The 23,500-nt window shown below is 41.3% G+C and overlaps 1 protein-coding gene across 1 annotated transcript in view; it reads left to right on the top strand.

Annotated features, from left to right (window-relative positions):
- Positions 1-23,500, top strand: part of ryr2a (ryanodine receptor 2a (cardiac)) — a gene marked incomplete at its 5' end in the record, with an annotated part of 278,974 nt that overhangs the window by 212,428 nt on the left and 43,046 nt on the right. The window contains 14 exons of the mRNA XM_084078200.1: positions 4,296-4,383; positions 5,837-5,929; positions 6,334-6,504; positions 6,996-7,055; positions 7,738-7,908; positions 7,991-8,103; positions 8,326-8,422; positions 12,333-12,439; positions 14,203-14,254; positions 14,392-14,442; positions 17,031-17,130; positions 18,153-18,232; positions 19,678-19,754; positions 20,374-20,447. Coding sequence (XP_083934326.1) covers positions 4,296-4,383; positions 5,837-5,929; positions 6,334-6,504; positions 6,996-7,055; positions 7,738-7,908; positions 7,991-8,103; positions 8,326-8,422; positions 12,333-12,439; positions 14,203-14,254; positions 14,392-14,442; positions 17,031-17,130; positions 18,153-18,232; positions 19,678-19,754; positions 20,374-20,447 — 1,334 coding nt within the window. The remainder of the gene's footprint in view (positions 1-4,295; positions 4,384-5,836; positions 5,930-6,333; positions 6,505-6,995; positions 7,056-7,737; positions 7,909-7,990; positions 8,104-8,325; positions 8,423-12,332; positions 12,440-14,202; positions 14,255-14,391; positions 14,443-17,030; positions 17,131-18,152; positions 18,233-19,677; positions 19,755-20,373; positions 20,448-23,500) is intronic.

Genomic DNA, 23,500 nt, shown 5'->3' with positions numbered 1-23,500 from the left:
GTGTGAAGTCCCTTTTCACTAGTTCAGGTGTGTAGGTTCAATAGCTTGATAGCTTAATCATCTGCCTTGAAACCACAGGGTTGCTGGTTCGAATCCCACCTCAGGTAGACTTCATTATAATTGCATTGCACACAACATGACTGTATCAATGAGGAACATATCTATCACTTTGACCAGTAAGCTCCGCCCTTAGATTGTCTGCAATTTTGAGCAGTTTGAAAAACATTTAAATCCAGCATTTCTGAGCAATTTGTGTGAAAGTGTGTGATGTGTGTGAACTCCCTTTTTATCAGTTCGGGTCTGTTGGCCAAATGGCTTAATCATCTGCCTTGATACCACAGGGTCGCTGGTTCAAATCTCACCTCATGCAGACCTCAACTCAATTGCATTGCACACAACATGACTGTATCAATGCATGTGCAATTGTTAAAGATAACGAGAAATGCATACTTGAAAGTAGTTATTTTCAATGTATGAAGTAATTCATTTGCCCTTTTGTTTTGTGTTGTTGGATTCTCCTTTCTCACTATCTGATGCTGTCGATTCAATAGCTCCACCAGTAGAGTGTGAGCCTCATGTGCCGAAGGTCCCTGGTTCAAATCCCACTGATTACAGTTTGCATTTATATTGCATTATACAAAACATGACCCTGTTAATTCAGACATGTGCAATTTTTAAACAATAACATGAAATGCTTTTTTGAGAGTAGTTGTTTTTTATGTATGACATACTTTCTTGTGAAAATAGCCGATCTACAATCTCACAACTTTTCAGATAGCAACGCGTTGTGAGCTTGTAGGTCGACTATTTTCACTAGTTTCCAGTCCGAGGAGACAAAAAAAAAACTTTATTGGTAAATGTTTTGTGAACCAGTGATCTACAGTAGTTAGCGAAATAGAGGCTTGGTTCATAATGGACGGAAAAACCTATAGATATCAACAGACACCATCAGGGAGGCCATATCTCTAGCTCAATGAGAAGAGAGGCAGCCTGTGAATCCATAGGTCGCTGGTTCGATCCCTGTCCCCAACAATGCGTTGAGGTGATCATCATTTGTAATTCCCCCTATTCCCATGGATTGGATCCACTCATCACCAATCACACCTGTCACATGCACAGTACAATTCTTAGGCACTTTTACTTTACTACTCTACTCTACTACAATTACAGCAGATGACAGCTTTAGTTACTTGTTACTTTGCGGATGTAATTATTAATACAACACCTACAGTAACCACATACAGCCGATCTACAATGTGACGCATTATGAGCTTGTATGTATATAATAAGCAACCCATGCTGTATGATAACTTACACGTTGTGAGCTTGTAGATTGACTATTTTCACACAAAAAAAAACTTTATTGGTAAATGTTTTGTGAACTAGTGATTTACAGTAGTTAGCGAAACAGAGGCTTGGTCCATAACAGACGTAAAAACCTATAGATATCAACCGACACCATCAGGGAGGCCATATCTCTAGCTCAATGAGAAGAGAGGCAGCCTGAAAATCCATAGGTCACTGGTTCGATCCCTGTCCCCAACAATGTGTTAAAGTGGTCATTATTTGGAATTCTTCATTTTACAAATAGTGTTTCTTGAGGTTAGGTCGTTGTTTTACTGAGGTTAAGGTTAGTCAGGGTGGGTATAGAAAAGAGCTATCTAGTCAGCAACCTTCCTCCTATTTAGGGGTGGCCATAGCTGAGTGGTTAGTGATCCTGCCTAGGGAGCCAGAGGCCCTGGTTACCCCAGGTACGATTCCAAGCCAGGCCAGCAAATGTGTTGATAAAATTTGTCCCTGAGCAAGACTCTTAACCCCTAATTGCTCACAGGCCCTCATTGGAAGCAAGACTGTAAGGACTTTCATGAATTGTTAAAGGAATTATCCTTATTCCCATGGATTGGATCCACCCTTCTCACTCATCACCAATCACACCTGTCTTCACTCACAACTCATTAGTGGCCTGGTGGCTTTTTATTTGAAATTATGTTTATTTTTTCAAATATTTAACTTTAAGCGCCCAATGCCACACTATTGGCCATGGCCATTTAAAGGGTAGCAACATTAACAAACAAATGAGTCTATACCTCTAACAATGCTCTATACACCAGGGAACCAGACTACTCATATGCAGTGTTGCCTTTGTCATGACCAATGCACAGTACAGTTTTGAGGTACTTTTACTTTACTTTCCATTTTTGTTACTTCTACTCTACTACAATTACAGCATATGACAGCTTTAGTTACTTGTTCCTTTGCAGATGTAATTATTAATACACCTACAGTAACCACACACAGCCGATCTACAATGTGACGCATTATGAGCTTGTATGTATATAATAAGCAACCCATGCTGTATGATAACTTACACGTTGTGAGCTTGTAGATTGACTATTTTCACACACAAAAAAACTTAATTGGTAAATGTTTTGTGAACCAGTGATTTACAGTAGTTAGCGAAACAGAGGCTTGGTCCATAACAGACGGAAAAACCTATAGATATCAACAGACACCATCAGGGAGGCCATATCTCTAGCTCAATGAGAAGAGAGGCAGCCTGTGAATCCATAGGTCGCTGGTTTGATCCCTGTCCCCAACAATGCATTGAGGTGATCATTATTTGGAATTCTTACTTTGTTACAAACATACTCCTGGTAGCCTGTCTGCCAGTCTGCCACTCTGTCACTGTCTGTCTGCCAGTCTGCCACTCTGTCACTGTCTGCCACTGTCTGTCTGTCTGTCTGTCTGCCAGTCTGTCACTGTCTGCCAGTCTGCCACAGTCTGCCACAGTCTGTCTGTCACAGTCTGCCACTCTGTCACTGTCTGTCTGTCTGCCAGTCTGCCACTCTGCCACTCTGTCACAGTCTGTCTGTCTGTCTGTCTGTCTGCCACTCTGTCACACTCTGTCACAGTCTGCCAGTCTGCCACTCTGTCACAGTCTGCCACTCTGTCACTGTCTGTCTGTCTGCCAGTCTGCCAGTCTTCCAGTCTGCCACTCTGTCACAGTCTGCCAGTCGGCCAGTCTGTCACAGTCTGCCAGTCTGCCACTCTGTCACAGTCTGCCAGTCTGCCAGTCTGCCACTCTGTCACAGTCTGCCAGTCTGCCACTCTGTTACAGTCTGCCAGTCTGCCACAGTCTGCCAGTCGGCCAGTCTGCCACTCTGTCACAGTCTGCCAGTCTGCCACTCTGTCACAGTCTGCCAGTCTGCCACTCTGTCACAGTCTGCCAGTCTGCCACTCTGTCACAGTCTGCCAGTCTGCCACAGTCTGCCAGTCTGCCACTCTGTCACAGTCTGCCAGTCTGCCAGCCTGTCACAGTCTGCCAGTCTGCCACTCTGTCACAGTCTGCCAGTCTGCCACTCTGTCACAGTCTGCCAGTCGGCCAGCTGCCACTCTGTCACAGTCTGCCAGTCTGCCACTCTGTCACAGTCTGCCAGTCTGCCAGTTTGCCACTCTGTCACAGTCTGCCACTCTGTCACAGTCTGCCAGTCTGCCACTCTGTCACAGTCTGCCACTCTGTCACAGTCTGCCAGTCTGCCACAGTCTGTCTGTCTGCCAGTCTGCCAGTCTGCCAGTCTGCCACAGTCTGTCACAGTCTGCCAGTCTGCCAGTCTGCCACTCTGTCACAGTCTTCCAGTCTGCCACTCTGTCACAGTCTGCCAGTCTGCCAGTCTGCCATTATTCTCGAAACCGCTCATTGCTGCTTGCAGCTATATTTATTTATTTATTATTATTTAATAAAGATTTGAAGTTTACAGAAAACTTAGGTCAAGATTTAGAAGGCATTTTTGGAATCATTTTTGGAATCGGCCTCAGGTCTAAATAGGTGGTTCTCCACCTGTGGTCCGGGGCCCACTGGAGGGTCAAGTGGGTCCCCAAATAATTGGATTATTAAGATTTTAATGATAGTATAACATAAATATGAAAACATTTACTGTATGTATATGTAAAAAACGAAACAAAAAAACAACAAGTTTTAATTTTGATACCAACAAATGGGAACTTTTACCACTGTGCAGTATGTTAGTTCCATTGATCCAAGCTGGAACACAATCAATTGATTGATCATAACATGCTCTGAAAATGCACACAACTTAGGCTGTGGTCAGATGGGTGGGCCGCGAACGCTTTTGAGATTTTCACGTGGGCCGTGCCTGTGATCCACAAAAGGTTGAGTACCGCTGATTCAAAGGTGTCCTCATCTCCTATTTTAAGTTCCTGAGTTTGAAACAAAACAGCTCTGTTTCAATTCTCAGTCTTCCCTTTTTAAAATTCATTTTGTTTTGTACTGACAGGGCCAAATGGCTGAAGGAGCCCAACCCAGAGGCAGAGGAGCTGTTCCGTATGGTGGCCGAGGTCTTCATCTTCTGGGCCAAGTCTCATGTAAGGCATTGTACAGGCTGCAGGCAAATACCACTTTATTTCTCAAATAAGATCCTGCTTAGGACTGACTGTCCACACTGTTTCTTTAGAAGTGATCATCAATCTGCATTGGTTGTTGTGGTAATGACATACAGTAGGCGTGAGTAAGGATTAACTTATATGATAGTAACTATCGTATATCATACTATCGTATATCATACGATAGCTTTACTATTTGTAGACCGACTATTTTCAGAAGCAAGTATAAATCTTGCCTCTGTGTCAAAAGTGTCAGACAGGAGGTGAAAGGAACTGGTTGGAATAACGTGTTCCTTCCATGCGCTGACAGGGGGAAACTCCCCCCTGCCAGGTGTTAAGAAGCGACTTGCTAGCTCCTCATGCATTGAAGGAGGCATGAGCTCAGTTCTGGGCTCTCCCTAGGCTGGCAGAGGGAGAGTAGCGCCCAGGATTACATAGGCAATTGGCACAGGGTGAAAAATGGGTTGTGGGATAAACATTTTGAATGTTTGTACTTGATAAACCAATATGATTCCAATCTGGATAAGCCAAACATTGGATTTGGGCTGCCAGTCTGGACATAGCCTGAGAGGTTCAAGGGGTTTATTATCATACAGTGCAGCTGATAGCAGCATTATATGATGCGATGTGAGTGTAAGAACTAGCCAACACTAAGTCGGGATTCCTGAATCGCCGCCGTCCACACCTACGTGTGTCTACGTAGGTGGTGTGCTGAGTTGACCAAGCTGAGTTGGTCAACTCAGGGCGGTGGCAGGCTGTGTGAACACAGTGTTAGAATATGCCTCTGTCCCCCTGCAGCAGTGTTGGAATGTGACATTGGCTCTGTCCCTAGGGTTTTCACGAACATGAAATTTGACTTGCAATTAACATTTTGAATTGTGTTATTGAACATTGAAACATAAAAAATACATTTCTGTTTGGCTTTTTGGCTTTGTAAACAAAAATGGCCCGGGGCAGATATTACAAATAACTTAAATATGCAAGGAAAAGACTGACAATGACTGATAACAAGAGTAATAATGTGCAATGGTAACAAAACCAAAATAGGCCATATTTAATCATTAGATTATTTTTTAAAGGAAAAAAGGCACGCTGTGAGCTTGTAGATAGTCTATTTCCACAATTTCTGAAAATGTATAAACATTTTTCAACATGGAAACGATTATGACTATTGTGCAAAATAATTGTGATTGCGATTATGTAATGATTGTGACATTGGCTCTGTCCCCCTGCAGCAGTGTTACAATGTGACATTGGTCTTCTGTCCCCCTGCAGCAGTGTTACAATGTGACATTGGTCTTCTGTCCCCCTGCAGCAGTGTTACAATGAGACATTGGTCTTCTGTCCCCCTGCAGCAGTGTTACAATGTGACATTGGTCTTCTGTCCCCCTGCAGCAGTGTTACAATGTGACATTGGTCTTCTGTCCCCCTGCAGAACTTCAAGAGGGAGGAGCAGAACTTTGTGGTGCAGAATGAAATCAACAACATGTCCTTCCTCATCACTGACACCAAGTCTAAGATGTCCAAGGTATGGATGGATGGACAGGTGAAAAGATAGATGAATGGTCGGGTGAAAGAAATGGCAATAACATCAATGGCGATGATGTCAAAAGTTGCATGCATTGCACGCTATATGAATGAATAGAGTGTGTGTGTGTGTGTGTGTGTGTGTGTGTGTGTGTGTGTGTGTGTGTGTGTGTGTGTGTGTGTGTGTGTGTGTGTGTGTGTGTGTGTGTGTGTGTGTGTGTGTGTGTGTGTGTGTCTATGCGTGTGTACTTCCATGACTGCATGCTTAAATGTGTGCTATTGTGTGTGTTTGCCTGAACATGTTTATATTTCTTTGTGTGAGTGTTAGGTGTGTGTGTTGCATGCGTCTGTGTGTGTGTGTGTGCATATAACATATCTTTCTCTTTGTGTGTACTCCTTCCTCAGAGTTCTTGCTCAGACCAGGAGAGGAGGAAGCAAAAGAAGAAGGGGGAACGCTACACGATGCAGACCAGTCTCATCGTTGCCACTCTGAAGCGCATGCTGCCTGTTGGACTCAACATCTGTGCCCCTGGAGACCAGGAGCTCATTGCCCTGGCCAAGAACCGCTTCACTCAGGTACTGTAGGCCACCCTAACTGGTTCACTGACATGCAATGTGCCTCTCAGTCAGACAGGATGACACAACTGGTTCCTGGTTGGGAGTTGGTTGTCTTGCTTCCTATTGGTCAGAAATAGCACTTTGGTCATGTCCTTTAGATCAGTAGTTTCCAAACGGCATGCCGTGAGACCAAGTCTGCCTTGGGATTTTGTGACAACCACACATTATAACTGCAATATGCTTGTATACAACTATACTGAAAGTTACGTTTTACTATCTCTGCACTTTGGGTGCACTCATTTCCCAATACAGAGCCACATTCCATATTAAATATTGTAAATACTTTCAACCTGTTGAATGTAGCCAAATCTACAAGCTCAGACCGTTTCACGTTTCTCTTATTCTCATAGCCACATATGCCGTATATATCACTGTTTGCTGTAGCAAAACAACCCTCTGAAAGATAATATTGGTCTACTAATGGAGAATTGCGTTTGATTCATCAACAGAAAGACACAGAGGACGAGGTGCGGGAGATTATCAGGAACAATCTGCATCTACAAGGGAAGGTGAGATGTAATGTAATTGAACAGTTTTATTTTGACGGTGCATCACACACCCATTCCTGTAAGCCGGTATGTTCCTCATCAACCATCTCTTCCTTTTTGTTGTTTTCTCTGCATCCTTGTGAACCGTCCAACCATCCCTTCTGTCAATCTGTCCTGCATGTCTGCATGTCCGCCTGCTCTTGTCTCCTACCTTCCATCAGTACGTCAAACCCTCCGGCCCGTATAAGGCCGGGGGCTACAACAAGCATCTTCCAACACCCCTCCGCAAGTGCCCAGCCGCTCTGGACACCTGGCCACCAACATGAGGAAAGCCTCCTCTGTTGGCGGTCATGTGAAAGCACACTGCCATGCACTGCAGACCCACTGAGTTCTGCCAACCTGTGCCGCTTAATGGGGTACTGGTTGGGGTATATTCATGGGAATAGGACAAAACATAGACATGGGCATGGATGTGGACAGAGCATATTTGGGGCTAACGCTGATTTGGTGGGTATCAGACCGCCCAGCTGATGATACAAAGAGAAAGAATTCAGTATAGTTTAATTTTGCACTACAATTAGTAATATAATCTAAAAAAATGTGCAGATGATATCACTCTATTTGCTCTCGGGAGCAATAACATTTTTGTATTATTTCTTTATTTTTTAATTAATGTTACTGTGTGTGTTTGTGTGTTCCTCAGTTGGAGGACCCAGCCATCCGGTGGCAGATGGCTCTGTACAGAGACCTCCCTAACCGCGGGGATGATACGTCTGACCCAGAGAAGACGGTGGAGAGAGTGCTGGACATCTCTCACGTCCTCTTCCACTTGGACCAGGTGTGTGTGTGTGTGTGTGCGTGTGCGCGTGCGCGCGTGCGCGTGTGCGTGCGGACAGTTTGTTAGCATGGTGACACTGACTTGTGTGATTTCAATGTGATGTCAATGTATCTTCCAGGTTGAACACCCTCAGAGGAGTAAGAAGGCTGTTTGGCACAAGTTGTTGTCCAAACAGAGGAAGAGAGCTGTGGTGGCCTGCTTCAGGATGGCTCCGCTTTATAACCTGCCTAGGTACGCACACACGCACGCACGCACGCACGCACGCACGCACGCACGCACGCACGCACGCACGCACGCACGCATGCACACCTTATCAAGAACACCAGGCTTAGTCGGCCCTGAGATAAATCTTGCCCAAGTACAGTCAGCCACCCGCACAGGATCGCTCACCCACACAGTTGGTGTGTAATGTATTGTGTAAAATATGAATGCAGTGTATTTGACCCTCCCCAGGCACCGCGCGGTGAACCTCTTCCTGCAGGGCTATGAGAAGTCCTGGATCGAAGCAGAGGAACACTACTTTGAAGATAAACTCATAGAGGACTTGGCTGTAAGTTTTCTAAAAAAAACTCTCAAAACTTTCAAACTACTTCAAAGGTCATCTTCTGTTAAGAATTGAAAAATATCTATTCAGTCTGACAAGTACATCAAAGACCATTGTTTTGGCCTTTCAGGCTTTCAAATGTCCTTCGTAAAGCACAGTGTGCAGCTTCCAATTCCTTTTCTTTTTCTTACTTTCGTGTGAAATGCCAATGACTCCCGCTGTCTGCAGGGCATACGTGATGAGATGCATTGACCCCTGCGAGAAAATCATTTAGGCCATTTACAGTGACACCCCAAGCTGTCATTATCGGGCAATTACACAGTAAACTCCTTAGTGTTCAGTAGCCGCAGGGGTCCATTTGGTTCCATTTGTACACTCTTCAGAGCGGGATCTTACTGCGTATGGTGAGGAAAGGTTCAATCCAGGAAAGTCCTCTGTGTCTCTGACAGCTGACAGTTTCTACATGTCATTCTGTCATGACATTATGGTTCATTCTCATTGTTTCCACTGTCCCTTTGATGATTAGATCATGTAGGAAAATACTCTGCATGCTGTTTTCACAGATTCAAGCGTTATGTAACACCATTTAGAGAGACTATACCAAGCTGCTTCTTTTAGTGACCTCCTCGCTTGCATAATTTGAGCGTTTTGTTTTCTTGTTTGTTTATTGGTTTCCTTTCCTTAGTTTTTTCCTGTAATACGTTTGACTTGACCATTGAAAATCTTAGTTGGTAACGTGTAACATACTGTACTGTAAGGAAGGCATGTCAAGTTTGTATAGCACACTTTATACACAAAGGTAATTCAAGCTGTAGATGAGACAAACACAGACCAAGAAACATTTAAAAGTGTAAAAATAATAAAATAAAAGACAAAAACAAAGTTTTTTTAGCCTGGATGTAAAATAATTCAGAATTGGCACAAGCCCCAGATCATTTGCAAGTTTGTTCCTACATCATAATAACTAAACACTGCCTCACTGTGTAGTAGACCTGAGACTTCTTGAGGGTTCATAATGTAAACTTCAAATCAAATAAAACTTTATTTCTAAAGCACATTTAAAAGTGCTGTAGGGTAAAACAAACAAGCAAAGCATAGGCATACATGTACACAAGTGTCAACAAGATCACAATACATATGTATGCACAAAATAAAATAAATAAGATGAGCTCAGATGTGATTAAAAGCCAAAGAAAATAAATGAGTCTTAAAAACCTCGATTGGCTAAATGTGGAGGGGCAGGCTGGATTTGCACGGGCGCCCCTGGTTTTCTTGCTAGTTTCTGGCACGACCAGCAGTAGCTTGTCAACAGATCTCATCTCTAACTGGGGTGTAGGGGTCCAGAGATTTATTTTAAACCATTGATTTTATGCCACAGTCCTTAAGTAAAAACTGTTTTTTACTTCCCTATACGTCTCAACTCTGAGTTCTGAAACCTAGTCGTCCCCACAAAGTACTCTGCCTAGCAACACCACTGATCGGTCCAGCCAAGCCACGTACAGCGCTGGAGCGTTTTATCGCCTGGATCGCCGCTGTTTGTTTTCATCAACATCCAACGTGCCTTGACATAATTTGTCTCAGAGATTTGGCCATTTCTGTTGACAGACAACAGTGGACAAAGTGTGTACTATCTCTCTCCATTAATTCCTTGCAATCCATTTGTGTTTGTAGTCGCACAGAGAGGGATTATCCACAGCCAACATTTCTTCAAAACTGTCCATGGTGCTGACAGATTAGAAATAAGACAATATAAATCACTAAGGCGTTGAACTTCTGACCAATCACACCATGTTTGGCTACGGAGGTGTTCGGCTAGTTAGAAAAACGTGGAGGTGCAAGAACTACTTATAAAAGTTTTGAAAGGCACTACCAAAGTTCTGAATGAGGTTATTTTGACCTGCCCTATAGCTGAATAAAGTTTGTGTTTGGTTGGAATGAACTGCAGACTTTAGAATTTGTAAGTCTAGTGAGATGGTACAGCAATATAAGCTAAATAAATCCATATTTAATGTACACCTACATTTATGGCTTAGCCTTGAGCCTTCAAAGTCATGGTTCATGCTGAGCAGCATTAACTTTCAGCCTTTCTTCCTTGGCGGTGGACAAAGTTCTTAACCCCAGTACTTGAAAGTCAAAGTATAGATATGCTCCTGGTCAAATATTACACATGAAAGTTTCTCAGTAAACTTTGTACTTGAGTTAAAGTATTGGGGTATTTGCTTTAAAGGGTGCAGTCACACCACACTTTAATTCTGCCTATGCGGCCGATTCTGCCAATGCTTTTCAATGGTAACAGGTGCTGGTTAAAAATATATAGAGAAGAGATGATATCTGCACAGAGGTGAAATTTCAGAAAATATAGGTGGAGGCAAAAATAAGTACCACTTAAGGCCCATTTCCAAAATAGTGGAGAAATAGGGGAGAAAATGTTTGAACATGTTCACCTATAATGACATGCCCAAAATAGGGATGCCAGGTTGAAAGTGATTAATAAATGTATGGTTGCAGATAAGAAAACACATACAGTATCTATAACATGTGTCACATGTCATATGTATTGGACAGGGATGATCTGAAATCAGATTGATTTGCAAAAAATGTATAGAGTTGGCGGAAATATGCATAAAATAAATTCATTTAAGGTTAAATGTGAACACTAGGGGGTGGCAATTGCCATCTCCTGAGACCCCAAATGACGCCCCTGTAATAATCCGCACGCTGTTTAGAATGCTCCCTTAGTGAATTTAATACAGTGCAGCACAGCATTATGTTCTGAAACTATCCCCGTACAGGTACATCATGGACAGAAACACCAGGTACATCATGTTCTCTGGTTGAAATGTTGAATTGCAAATTCAATTCACTTTGGGAGCATCATCTCCTTTTATCTAGAACAGGCAATTTGCTTTGCTATCGTTGCAGTGAACAACCCAAACAGAATAAAATGGCTGCAGTGGAAATAATGACACATGCTTTTCAGTGCCACTACCCTACCAGATCTGTACAACGTTTTCCCTCCAGCTTAATATGCAGAGCACAGAGAAGGAAACTTGCATTGACAAAGAATGGCTGATTTGATTTGGACGGTTTCATCACCTGACATTATTATTTCCTCTCTAACCAGACAGGTGTTTATTACAACAGCTTATTGCCCAGAACAAGGGCGAAGAGATGGATAGATAGACGCAGAAAGAGAGGTCGCTTATTATCACGTTGCTTATCGTTGTTGTCGGGCCGGGACGGAAACCTTGTATCTCCATATTATGTTTATATTGGGGTTATAAACATTAATATGACATGAATGCCCTGCTTCGTCGTTCAAGAGTGTCATAGAAAAGAAGAGAAAGCTCACAACGCGTCACATCGCGACATGTTGAGAGCTTCTGGATCTGCTATTTTCATCTGCTTTTAAAATGTTGAAAGTGAAAGTGGTTAAGTCTATTTGAAGGATGTATAAATATTTAACCCATTTAGACCTTTAGATCTGTGTCACTTTAGGTTTCTTTGGCTATTCAAAAATAGCAGATCTACAAGCTCATAGCGCGGCACCGAGTGCCGCGCTACGAGCTTGTAGATCTGCTATTTTTGAAAAATCGTAAAAAAAAATGTTTTATATTTTTTTAAAAAATCTGTTAGGATTTAGAAAACATTTTAAGAATCGGACTCAGGCCTTAAGCAATCAAAAGTATTAACAATACTTGTGACTAATAACTGCATTGGATGTATTGTAATATCCAATGTATGTTTCCTTTTACTGAAAAGTAACCGTTTTGGACATACAAGGTTTCCAGCCGACAGCGACGTAATTGTGTTTGTCTGTGTCACCTCGACTGACCTCAGTTTGCCTGTGTGTGTGTCTGTGTATGGGCTTGTGTGTGTGTGTGTGTGTGTGTGTGTGTGTGTGTGTGTGTTTCAGAAACCTGGCGAAGAGGAGCCTCCGGAGGAAGAGGAGGGTGTGAAACATATCGATCCACTCCATCAGCTCATTCAGCTCTTCAGCAGAACGGCGCTCACAGAGAAATGGTCAGCTATACTCAGATGTAACCCTCCAGTAAAACACGTTCTTAACACTTAACACTATTTACTTATTTTTTCATGATGTGACGTGTTGTGTGCTTGTAGATCTGCCATTTTCACTATTTTGGAAAAAATAAATGAACATTTGCCTCAAAGAGGGATGCCAGGGTTAACATTTTTATTTTTAAATTAAATTTGTTAAAGGCGTAGTATGCATAACAAAACAATAAATTAATGTTTTTGAACCAATCCTTATTTCCCCTCTATACCAGCAGTTATCAGCCATAACATATATATACAGTATATGTATATATATAATTATAAACATATGCGTGCGTGCGTTCGTGCGTGTGTGTATATAACCAGACAGTGTACATTTCACAATAACACATCGACATGACATTGGATATTGTTTGTGTTCAGTACTGTCGGTCTTATCCTAGCAAAACCAGCATCAGTGATGCATATGTAGTAAGTAGGCTATTAAATGGCTGTTAATCTAATTCATTCTACCTGACCTTTAACCTCATTCTAGAGGCAATAACTTAATTGCCTTTTCCTAATTCAATCTGTCAAATCACAGCACCAACACTGGTGGATACAATCACTGTGGAATGAGATTTGAACATAAGTGGAAATCGATTTGTGAAAACAAATCCCCTAAGATCCTCAACTTTTCAATCATGTCAATGTTGCGTTTGACCAGAGGCAGAAGTATGTGACAACTATCATCGACTATGAAACTACGTTTATTTTGTCGATTATTGCAATTACGTTGTCTTGCTACAGGCCAAATTTCTAAAGGCCAAAATCTTGCCTTAAATGAATACTTTGTTGACTGGGTTCCCAAGGGTCTACTTCCCCTCCTTTTTTCTCTCTACACCAAATCTTTCGGCAAAAATAGCTGACTGTGACGTGTTGTGAGCTATTTTCATAGAATGTTCGCCGATTATGACATGCCCAGAATACTGACACTAGGGTTTATGTGGTTAAAGGCAATGTATACAGATGCTATTCTGCGTGATGACAGACCTAATACCTGTTGTTGTCGTGAGGGAAAGTCCATTTGCAGGAGTGTGACGTGCACCTCCCTAGCGAGGTGCCAGAGCATTGCAAGGGAGGTGCGGTAATGTAAGGGACAACCTCGTCTGAAACACAAACAGGAAGTCATTGTTCCACTGATTCATGCAACAACACTCGCAAAGGGCTATTATCTATAAAGTACCTCTTAATTTTGGTGTCTATTATTTCCACTCTGCAACTGCAAGCTCTCATGGGCGTTCGTCTGTAATGTCATTATGTGTGTGACTTCTTGCCATATGGCACAAATCATAGTGGTGTAGCAAACATTGAAAGTGAAAGAGCATTGTTCACTAGGTAGAGGACATTGTGGATCTGACATCTCTCTCTCTCTCTCTCTCTCTCTCTCTCTCTCTCTCTCTCTCTCTCTCTCTCTCTCTCTCTCTCTCTCTCTCTCTCTCTCTCAATTTTCAGTTCAAACATACATTTACATTGCCAAAACAAGTGTGAAATAAAGCAATCAAAACTAAGAAATGTATGTACAATTCTCTCTCTCTCTCTCAATGTCGCTCTACCCCTACGTGGGTGAGACAGACACACAAGCCTTTCAAGCACAGAGGAAGACGATAGAGGCTTCTCATAACATTACAGACAGAGAATAATAATAATGACATGCCCAAAACAGGGACGCCAGCTTTAATGTGGTTAATGACTTCCTGTGCTGAGTGAAGATGTTTTTCCTGTTGCAGTAAACTGGATGAGGACTGCCTCTACATGGCCTATGCTGACATCATGGCTAAGGTGAGAGTTCAATCCCCAACACAATCTTCATCAGTGTGTATAATCATGCACATTTGCAGACTGATAACTTACATCCCTCCTCCTCCTCCTCTTCTCTCTCTCCCCTCCCTCTCTCTTTCTATCTTTCTCTCGGTCAGAGTTGCCATGCTGAAGACGATGAAGATGGAGAGGAAGTGAAGAGTTTTGAAGTAGGTGGTCCTCCTATCCTACCGTATCTGTTCAGTGTCTATCCGTTTCTTTACAGTATGTCTGTCTATCGATAGCCTGAGTTATGCTTGTGCCTGATATGTGCATTGTGTCGCGCGCCGAAAACAGCCGACCTACGCACAACATGTCTAGCGCACAACATGTCGCTCTTGTGAGCTTGTAGATCGGCTGTTTACGTTGCACGAAAACGGCACATAACTAAGTATAAATCAGGCTTTAGTTGCGAATGGGTGTCTCACATGCGAGGTGTTGAGAGCTTGTAGATCTACTATTTTCGCTGCACGACACCCACGCACAACTAAATATAAATCAGGCTTAAGTGTCTGTCTGTCTGTCACCTTTATCCTTCCTGAAAGATGAACCCTACTGATTTTGGTGACCCTATGGCCTTTCCGCAAGTGCCACCCCTCAGGCCAAAGTTTCCACTTGCACACTAGATGTCTTAACATGTAATGGGTGGATAGCGTATTCATGCTCCCCATAGGAAAAACCCTACACATTTAGCGACCCTATAATCTTTCCATTACCACCATCCTTAGAGACTCGTGCTCTCTCTAGTGGGACAAAAAAAAAAACATAAATAGATAAGTAACCTTGAAATGTATTATTTGGGAATATTCTACAGTATATTCACTAAAGGATTAACACATACTGTACTGTATTCTGAACAACAGCTAAATCTTTTAAGTGAAACAAAATAAACATATAAAGATTTTTTTTTGCCTAAGATTGGCACTAGAGGAAGTGCCATGGGGTCACCTACTGTAAATCACTAGGGTTTTTTCCTTCAATCCGCCTATTAGTTCATGTGCCATCTTGTGTGTAAAGCTGAGGGTGAGGTCAGGTGGTTCAAACCACTTTGGTCCTGTTTGATGTAAGGAGCAGTAGGGGCTGCTATCAGGACTTGTAAGTCTCTTTGGTCTTGTTCAGTAAATGAGGGTTGAAGTACTTTAAACAGAGTGTCTCACATACTAGGGCAGCAGAGTTTTGCACATATTGAAGTTTTTTGAGAACTTTTGGGGTGGCACCATAGAGGAGGCTATTTCAGTAGATACTGAACTTTTGCCGAACTTTACTGAACTTCTACTAAACTCTTGCCGAAGCTTCACACTCTACACACAGTGTTTTTCTTGCATGGCTTTTGAATATGGTGACTGGCTGCACAGTAGTGCTCGCCCATTGCTATGAAATCTCCCCCTGGCTACCATTCATAGTTATATTGTTTTGTACTTAGTTGATAGCAACAGTTTGTTCACTGAACTGTGAAATTATGTGGTTTTATTTCCACAGCGTGATATTATCAAAGGTTTAAGCAACAAAATTGCCAACAAGGAGGAGAGATCTGTGGTTAACCGAGCTCGGCACCTACCGTTGCTCGCTGGCAGAGTTGTTTGTCTCAATCACCGAGGCTATAGCCTCTTTACATGTAGTCCTGCTTTTCCAGAAGGTGGCATACCTCTTCCCTGTTCCGGTTCATTTTCCTATAGCTTCATTTGATTGACTCAGCAGCAGATTTTTACTGGAAACACATGTGAAGGTGTCACACTGTACTGTATGTTTCTGGTACAGATCTGCTACAGAGCCAATCAAACAAAGCTATTGGAAACTGAACCGGAACGGGAAACAGGTATGCCACCCTCTGGAAACCTGGGGCTACAGTTTACATAGAGCGGTGTTAAAGTGGGATTGCTGGGAGGGCTATATTCTATTCCTAGTTGAGTCTCTCTGCCTAAAAGGATTTAAGTTTGGGTTTGTACTGTATGAATATATACAAGACTACGGAAGCAGAATGGGTGGTAAAACATACATATAGTACTCTACTCTATTCTTATCTGTGGAGAAACTGCACAGAAACACTCCTGAGGTCTCTTGAGATTTGGTATGAAGACTTTGTCTTTGCTTGGATCTGTCTAAAAATATCTGACTCAACCAATGGCAGTCTCATGTGTTTTCAGTAGACCTGGGTCACGTAGCTGTTGATTTAGGCTAGAATGGTGCTAGAGGAATACATGGTAATATGATCACCAACCATATTAGACAACCACAGGCATGTTCGAAAGCCAATTTAATGTACTTTACTTTCCTATGATTGGTGACTATTAATTTGGCACTTAATGAATTGTTCTAATATGGTTAAACCCAGCATCCCAAAACCCAGGCTAAATAATACAAATTATATTTAAAGATTTTAAAAATGTTCTACCACTGACAGCACACAGTCACTCATCAGTGTTTTCAAAACACACACAGTCACCAACCATCTGCTGTCATAGAATTAGTTGTCAAGGCTCCAAGACTTAAAATATCTATATTTGGTTACACAAAATCTGGCATATTGTGTAGACTTGCAAAGACTCAGGGTTGAAAGAGATCTTTTATGGTAGAGATCTTCTTATTTACCTGCATCAAATCATGTGATCAATATTTTTCTGTTTTGCTGAATTAGAATTTCTGGATTTACACATACAATTCATCTGAGGATTGAATGAAACCAATGATCCGTACTGTACCATACTGACCTGGTGCTAGCTACCCTCCAAACCGGTGTCTTGTTGTTTCCCACAAACAGGAGAAGGAGATGGAGAAACAGAAGCTGTTGTACCAGCAGGCCAGGTTGCACGACCGCGGGGCTGCTGAGATGGTGCTGCAAACCATCAGCGCTAGCAAAGGTTTGTTTCAGCTTTTATGGTTATTTGCCTCCACCCAGGAGCTAATGTTTTTGCATCCATCTGTCTGCAGGGCAGGCACATCTGATTTGTATCTCATGTCAAATCTGATCTTTAGGACTGACTGTCCACACTCTTGTTTGCATGTGATCAGATTGGATGTGTGTATTCTTCAAACATCGTCAACCTATCTGCACTGTTTGCTGTGGTAACGACATAGGCTGGCGTGAAATGCTAAACGTATTTCCGTCTACACCAAATCTCTTCGCCGAAAATAACCAATCTACAAGCACACAATGCGTTGCGACACGAAGTGTTGACTGTATACTTGCGTTGACCGGTGTCCCCCAGGGGTCTATGCTTTGCGCCTAGCCCTGGTCCAGAGCGTTAGTGAGTTCTCTCTACAACTCTCTACAACCTCTGTGGTGGTGGGCAGGGACTTTTACCACTGCGCCACTGGTGCATTTATATAGCACCTTTTATCCAAAGCGCTTGACAATGCGCATTACATTCACCCATTCACACACACATTCACACACCGACGGCGGAGGAAATGATGCAAGGCACCAAACTGCTCATCGGGAGCAATTAGGGGTTCTGTCAGTGTCTTGCCCAAGGACACTTCGACACTATAACTCTGGGGGAGCCTGGGATCGAACTGGGAACCTTCCATTTTCCCAAGCGGCCGCTCTACATCCTGAGCCAATGCCGCCCCCTATAAATATAAATAGTATGTGTGATTTCACATATTCAGAGCCATTTAAGGAGAGCTGCGTCACCTTCGTTCACTTCATCGGGCCAGTCCGAGGAGCAGAATAGTGACAAAGCCCTGAACCAGAAGTTTACGGAATTCACTGGAGTCTATGCGCGTTTGTCACTATTTCGAGTTTACATGAACCATGTGACCGGCGCTGTTTTCTGCCCCTGAGGTGACCCAACTCTCTAATACAAGGCTCTGCACATATTATTATAGGCCTGTGTAGATGCTGAATGAACATGAGTGTGTGTCTGGGTCCTTCACACAGGGGAGATGGGTCCGATGGTGGCCTGTACTCTGAAGCTGGGGATAGCTGTCCTGAATGGGGGCAACTCCACCGTACAACAGGTATCAGTCTCACCTTTAAAATCTCACCTTTACTCTTTCCCTTTTCTTTTACCCTATTGTAACAGGGATTTCAATTTAACCCATTCAATCTGGGAATGCATCTGTGTCATTTTAAGATTTCTTAGGCAATTCAAAAATAGCAGATATACAAGCTCATAGCGCTTCTATGAGCTTGTAGATCTGATTTTTTGGGGGTCTTTGAATATATATTTATATTTTTTAAAGCGAACATTTTTAACATTCAACAATTCACATTCAAAGATTTGCACACATTTTCACGATTTAAAAAAAGAGTTCCGCGCTACGAGCTTGTAGATCTGAGATATTCATTTTTTACTTGTTTTTTGTTTTTGTTTTGTAAACACTGGGGCGGAAAGCCAAAATATATTTTCTTAATCTTTTGAGATATTTGAGCACATAAAGAAGGGGTAGGACCTGATAAGTTTTCACAAAACTTCTTCCTACTCCTTTTTCAAACATGGAATATAATTTAAGGATGATGTTAAAATTATTTTAACATCAAAGTACATTTTTTTTTAATCTAATTTCTTTTTTTCTAATTTTTCCCTTTTTTCTCCTTTGTCTTTTCTCATTTATATTTGAAATTGTTCGAAATAAATAAATAAATCAAATGAAAATCTTCTATTTTTTGAAAAGCCAAATAAATCTAAAATGAAATAAATGCTTTGCCCGGTCTTAATGGATTAATATCAGTAATTGTTATTTGTCTTTTTGGAGTGTATGTGTGTCTAAGGAGTGTGCCAAACCATTACTGTACTGTATGTGCTAAAATGTAAGGAGAAAAGAGAGCAGATATGCAACTGATTTACAACAAATAGAATAGTGGAGAATATGTATTCATACTGTGCATTTGGACCTTTGAAGTAGGACGAGGACATTTTTATTTTCTTGTCATGATAATGTTTATCCAAACTGAGGAGGTAGAGAAAATCATTATCTGAGTCTCAGATGATGGGAGTGCCAAGAGTCCACACACCACGAAAATCAGTCTAGCACAGATTACATCTGTCGAAACTCTAATTTCATTATAAATTCATGATGTTTTTGAACTTTGTAAAACCTTGGGTGCCAACTTCATGCTCAATAGTTACATGTCAAACACCTATAATAAGCCAACCATGTAAGAGATGACTTCATGTAGTAGGGTCAGGGTTAGAGGGTTAAAATGCTCTGTATTTGGACTCATATTTAGTGGACAAATAGGCCATTCCCTTTTTGGTTCTGGTCATATTTTATTTTCTCTTGGCAGTCGATATATTCTAATTGTAATTGATTAGAATATATCGGCTCTTCGTCTAGACGAAAGAAGAAGAGGAGTCGATATATTCTAATCAATTTATGTCATTTGGAATGTCTATGAAGTCATTTAACTGCAAGTCATACCAAATAAAAATGTATGATTTATTCTGTCTGCTCTTTCGCAGAAAATGCTGGACTATCTGAAAGACAAAAAGGACGTGGGCTTCTTTCAGAGTCTGGCTGGCCTCATGCAGTCATGCAGGTAACCTAGTTACAACTCAAGGGTTCTCACTGTAGCATGAAAGACAATACTTGTTCGACTGACTGACTGGCTGACTGACTGACTGACTGACTGACTGACTCCAGTGAGTGAAAGTATGAGCGAGTGGCTCACTCTCTGAGTGAGTGAGTGAGTGAAGTCAAGTGAAGTGAAGTAAATGATGAAGATATGCTCTGAAGGCCAACTAGGCCGAAACATCATTTTTTTCATCAATAAATTAAAGCACTGTCCTTGTCCCTTTTTTAAGTTGGTGAGAGCTACCATATTGTACATCATTGGATGTTGAGCCTTTTTGAGTGAGTGAGTGAGTGAGTGAGTGAGTGGGTGTCTTCTATAGCTTCTATAGCATGGTTCATCAACTGGGGATCGAGGGGTCCTCAGAGTTACTACACGGGGGCCACCAAATCTTCGTGTTATTTGTGCTATAGGAACCGATTAACCTATTCTGGGGGGAACATTCACCGAAAATAGCAGCTGCTTCATCTCTCTCAAGAGGTCCTTAATTGGCCTGACAAACGCTGAAGACCCCTGTTCTATAGGATGAGCATTGTACGGTATAACACACCACAGGTGAATTGCAGTGTGTTTGTTTGTGCTTCAGTGTCCTGGACCTGAATGCCTTTGAGAGGCAGAACAAAGCCGAGGGTCTTGGCATGGTGACAGAGGAAGGATCAGGTAGGCTTCACCAAACCTCATTAAAAACTTGACTCATAATGTTTCTTCAAGCCAGCACCAGGTTTCTAAAACAAATCTTATTAACCCATTCAATCCGGAAATGCATCTGTGTCATTTTAGATTAGATCATTATTTTATACTTTAAAAAATAGCAGATAGCTCATACGAGCTTGTAGATCTGATATTCTTTTGAAAAATCTTGATCATTTTTGCAAATCTTTGAATATATATTTTTTAAAGCGAACATTTGTAACTCAAATCTTTGCTTCTGGGGGTCCCTGGAACTAAATAGTTTGAGATGGAGGTCGGCGGCCAAATACATACATACAAAAAGTTTGAGCACCACTGATATAGCAACATAAGTTTTTCAGAAAACTGTTAGGATTTAGAATATCTACATTTGTCGATGCGTTCCCGGGTTGAATGGGTTAAGGAACACAGAACAAGTTTGTTTTGCTTTGTTTTTCCTTTGAGATGGTATAAGTACCACAAATCTGACATAGTTGGACTGGAGCTGTCAAATGTCTATGGCTCTGTATAATTGAGTTCACAGTGAGTTCAGACTTTTAAACCAAGTTGGCATTTTTTGCCTGTGGCTATAGTTGTAACCATTGTTTTCAAAAAGAGGAATCACACCAACAACCAGTGTTCAAGTACTTGGAGGGGAAATCAAGAAACGTCCGGTGAAGACGACAGCAGGCGAAAATATAAAGTGTTCTCCTGTAAAATGCATTTGCTTTATCCTGCAAGAGACGTGGTTCCCATTTCTGTGGTGGTCTTTTTTGGTTCCATTGTGCCGGTCAAGATCGCTCAATGGCCAATGAATATTATTTGGACACAGATCTACTCCTGATCTGCTGTCTATAGAGTACCGAAGACCTGGCGTCACTCCCGCTACCCCTGGCTCACAGAGGTATTTTTTATATTGAAAATACCATAGGGGATTCTTAGATCGCATATAAGAACTGTGTTCCAAAAATAAACAAATCAGCCCTGCGATTCTGTCAGGTATGTGACTCTGTGTCGTTTTTGATATTGAGTTACATTTGATGAACGTCTTTGTTTGGAAAATATGTATATATATATTTCTTTTGGTTAATTAGAATTTTTCACTGTCAGTTGATTTGTCATATCCATATGAGTAAAATCACGGGGCTGATTTGTTCTTTTTTGCACAGTTCTTATATGATGCCATCTGAGATGATCCTATGGTATTTTCAATAGAATAAATAGCTCTGCGACTCAGGGGGATAGCGGCATCCAGCGGCAGTGATGTCACTTCGTTTCTCTATATTGTAGAAATTATGATGAGGTTGTAGACATACCGTTGGTTGGATGAAATGTATCAAACATTTTGCCGCAAAATCTTAATCACCATGTAATTAAAAGGGTCTTGGTAGCCTTGTCAACTCATCATTATTTTTCTTACTTTGTCCTATTTATTTTTTCAAGTAGAAATACAATAATTTGTTTTTGTTCTTTACATACTGTACATCATAATCATGTATTATTTACTGGTGTACAAGTGTCTGTCCTTATGATTTGTCTATTACCCCCTATATATGTGTATGAACATCGCCAATGCTCACAAATACTAAAATCTTGTTTTCAACTTGAAATTCTAATTACTGGCCTTCAAAGACTTTTTGTAATGGTGTAAGAAAATTCCGTGGTGTTTTTCTGAAAGGGTACATTGACAAAAAAGGTTTTCCATACGTAAAAGTGCACAATCCATGAAAATGAGCACATAATTCATGTTGAGTTATTTGTGTCTGGATGATAAATAATTAAACCGAGTTAAGACATAGACAAAGTCAGTGATCAATTATGGAATTTTGCTGTGCTTATTCTCCTGGTAAGAAATATGTATATTATTTTATTCTTCTTTTGTTTGTCTTTTTGTTTTTCTTTTGATGTTATTTATTTATTTTATTATTATTATTTTTTTACCAAATAATGCACTCATTTTCTTTCTCAAAGTTTCATTTGGGGTTTAAACGTCTCCTTATTTTTGGATAAAGTAAAATGTGTGGAGTTCAACTTTGTTTGAGTCAGTATTCGCGTTACCATTTCTGTGGCAGGTGAACAACTTTTTTGTCACAATACCCTTTTATAAACTGTGATGATATAATGTACAGGTTCCTGTTGAATCGGTCAGTCCACTTTCTCCTCTTTCTGCACTACATCTTTTCTCTCTTTTGAGCAAACAACAAAATTCTGAATTTCAAAAAAACCCAGATTTGCTCCATGTAATCTATTTGACTTCTGGCTTTTTCTTTCTTTCTCCCTTTTCTTATTGGTTTTCTCTTATTTTTTGTTTAATGTACTGTCCTCCCCTCCTCAGTCATCAATAATGAGCGTGGTAATTATGCCTTCTGCCATTTTCTTGTTGTCTGTGGGTTGTTCTGTCTTTCTCTCTCTTTCTCTGTCTCGCTTTGGTCAGTGGATTAGCTTCTGTGTCAGTTCTGTCCAGGTCCTGAGTGTAAACCTAAAGGCCCTTACACACAGAGTCACATTTGTTTTCGCACATAAAAACAATGGACTACACATTTTTAAGCAAACACACTATGACCTCACTATGGCACCTCTGAAAATGCCGTCTCACGAGAGGCTATGACGGTACGTCATTATTTTGGTTGAACCCAGTTTTATTGCTGCGTTTTTCAGATACTTTAAGAACAAAACAAAAGAAACCGAGCAATTCTGCGATTCTGCGTGCAAGGGCCTTAAAAGCGTTGACCTTTAGCCCATTATGTTTTCGTAGTCGCTTTATGTTCCTTCACTGTGGTATTATTTTTTTGCTGTAGCACGACGCTAACATCACCCTTAGTCTTCTTTTTAGTCTTTTTTTGTGAGTTTGTCCTTTTCATACAACCTGAACCCTAGCCTTCTTTTTGGATTTCGTCTTCAAATGTGTTACATAAAATGCCTTTACTCCACAACTGATTTGATCAGGCGTAACGATGAAAACATGACTATTGTTGAGCTTGGAATCGCTAAAATCTCAACACAAGCTCTCAGTCCGCAGTGCTAGGATGTTGGCAGTAGTCATG

The sequence above is a fragment of the Gymnoscopelus microlampas genome, assembly GCF_963454915.1.
Source record: "Gymnoscopelus microlampas genome assembly, chromosome: 14".
NCBI classification, from domain to species: Eukaryota; Metazoa; Chordata; class Actinopteri; order Myctophiformes; family Myctophidae; genus Gymnoscopelus; species Gymnoscopelus microlampas.
The sequence above is the reverse complement of the archived record's forward strand: the minus strand, read 5'-3'. Positions and strand labels throughout refer to the sequence as shown.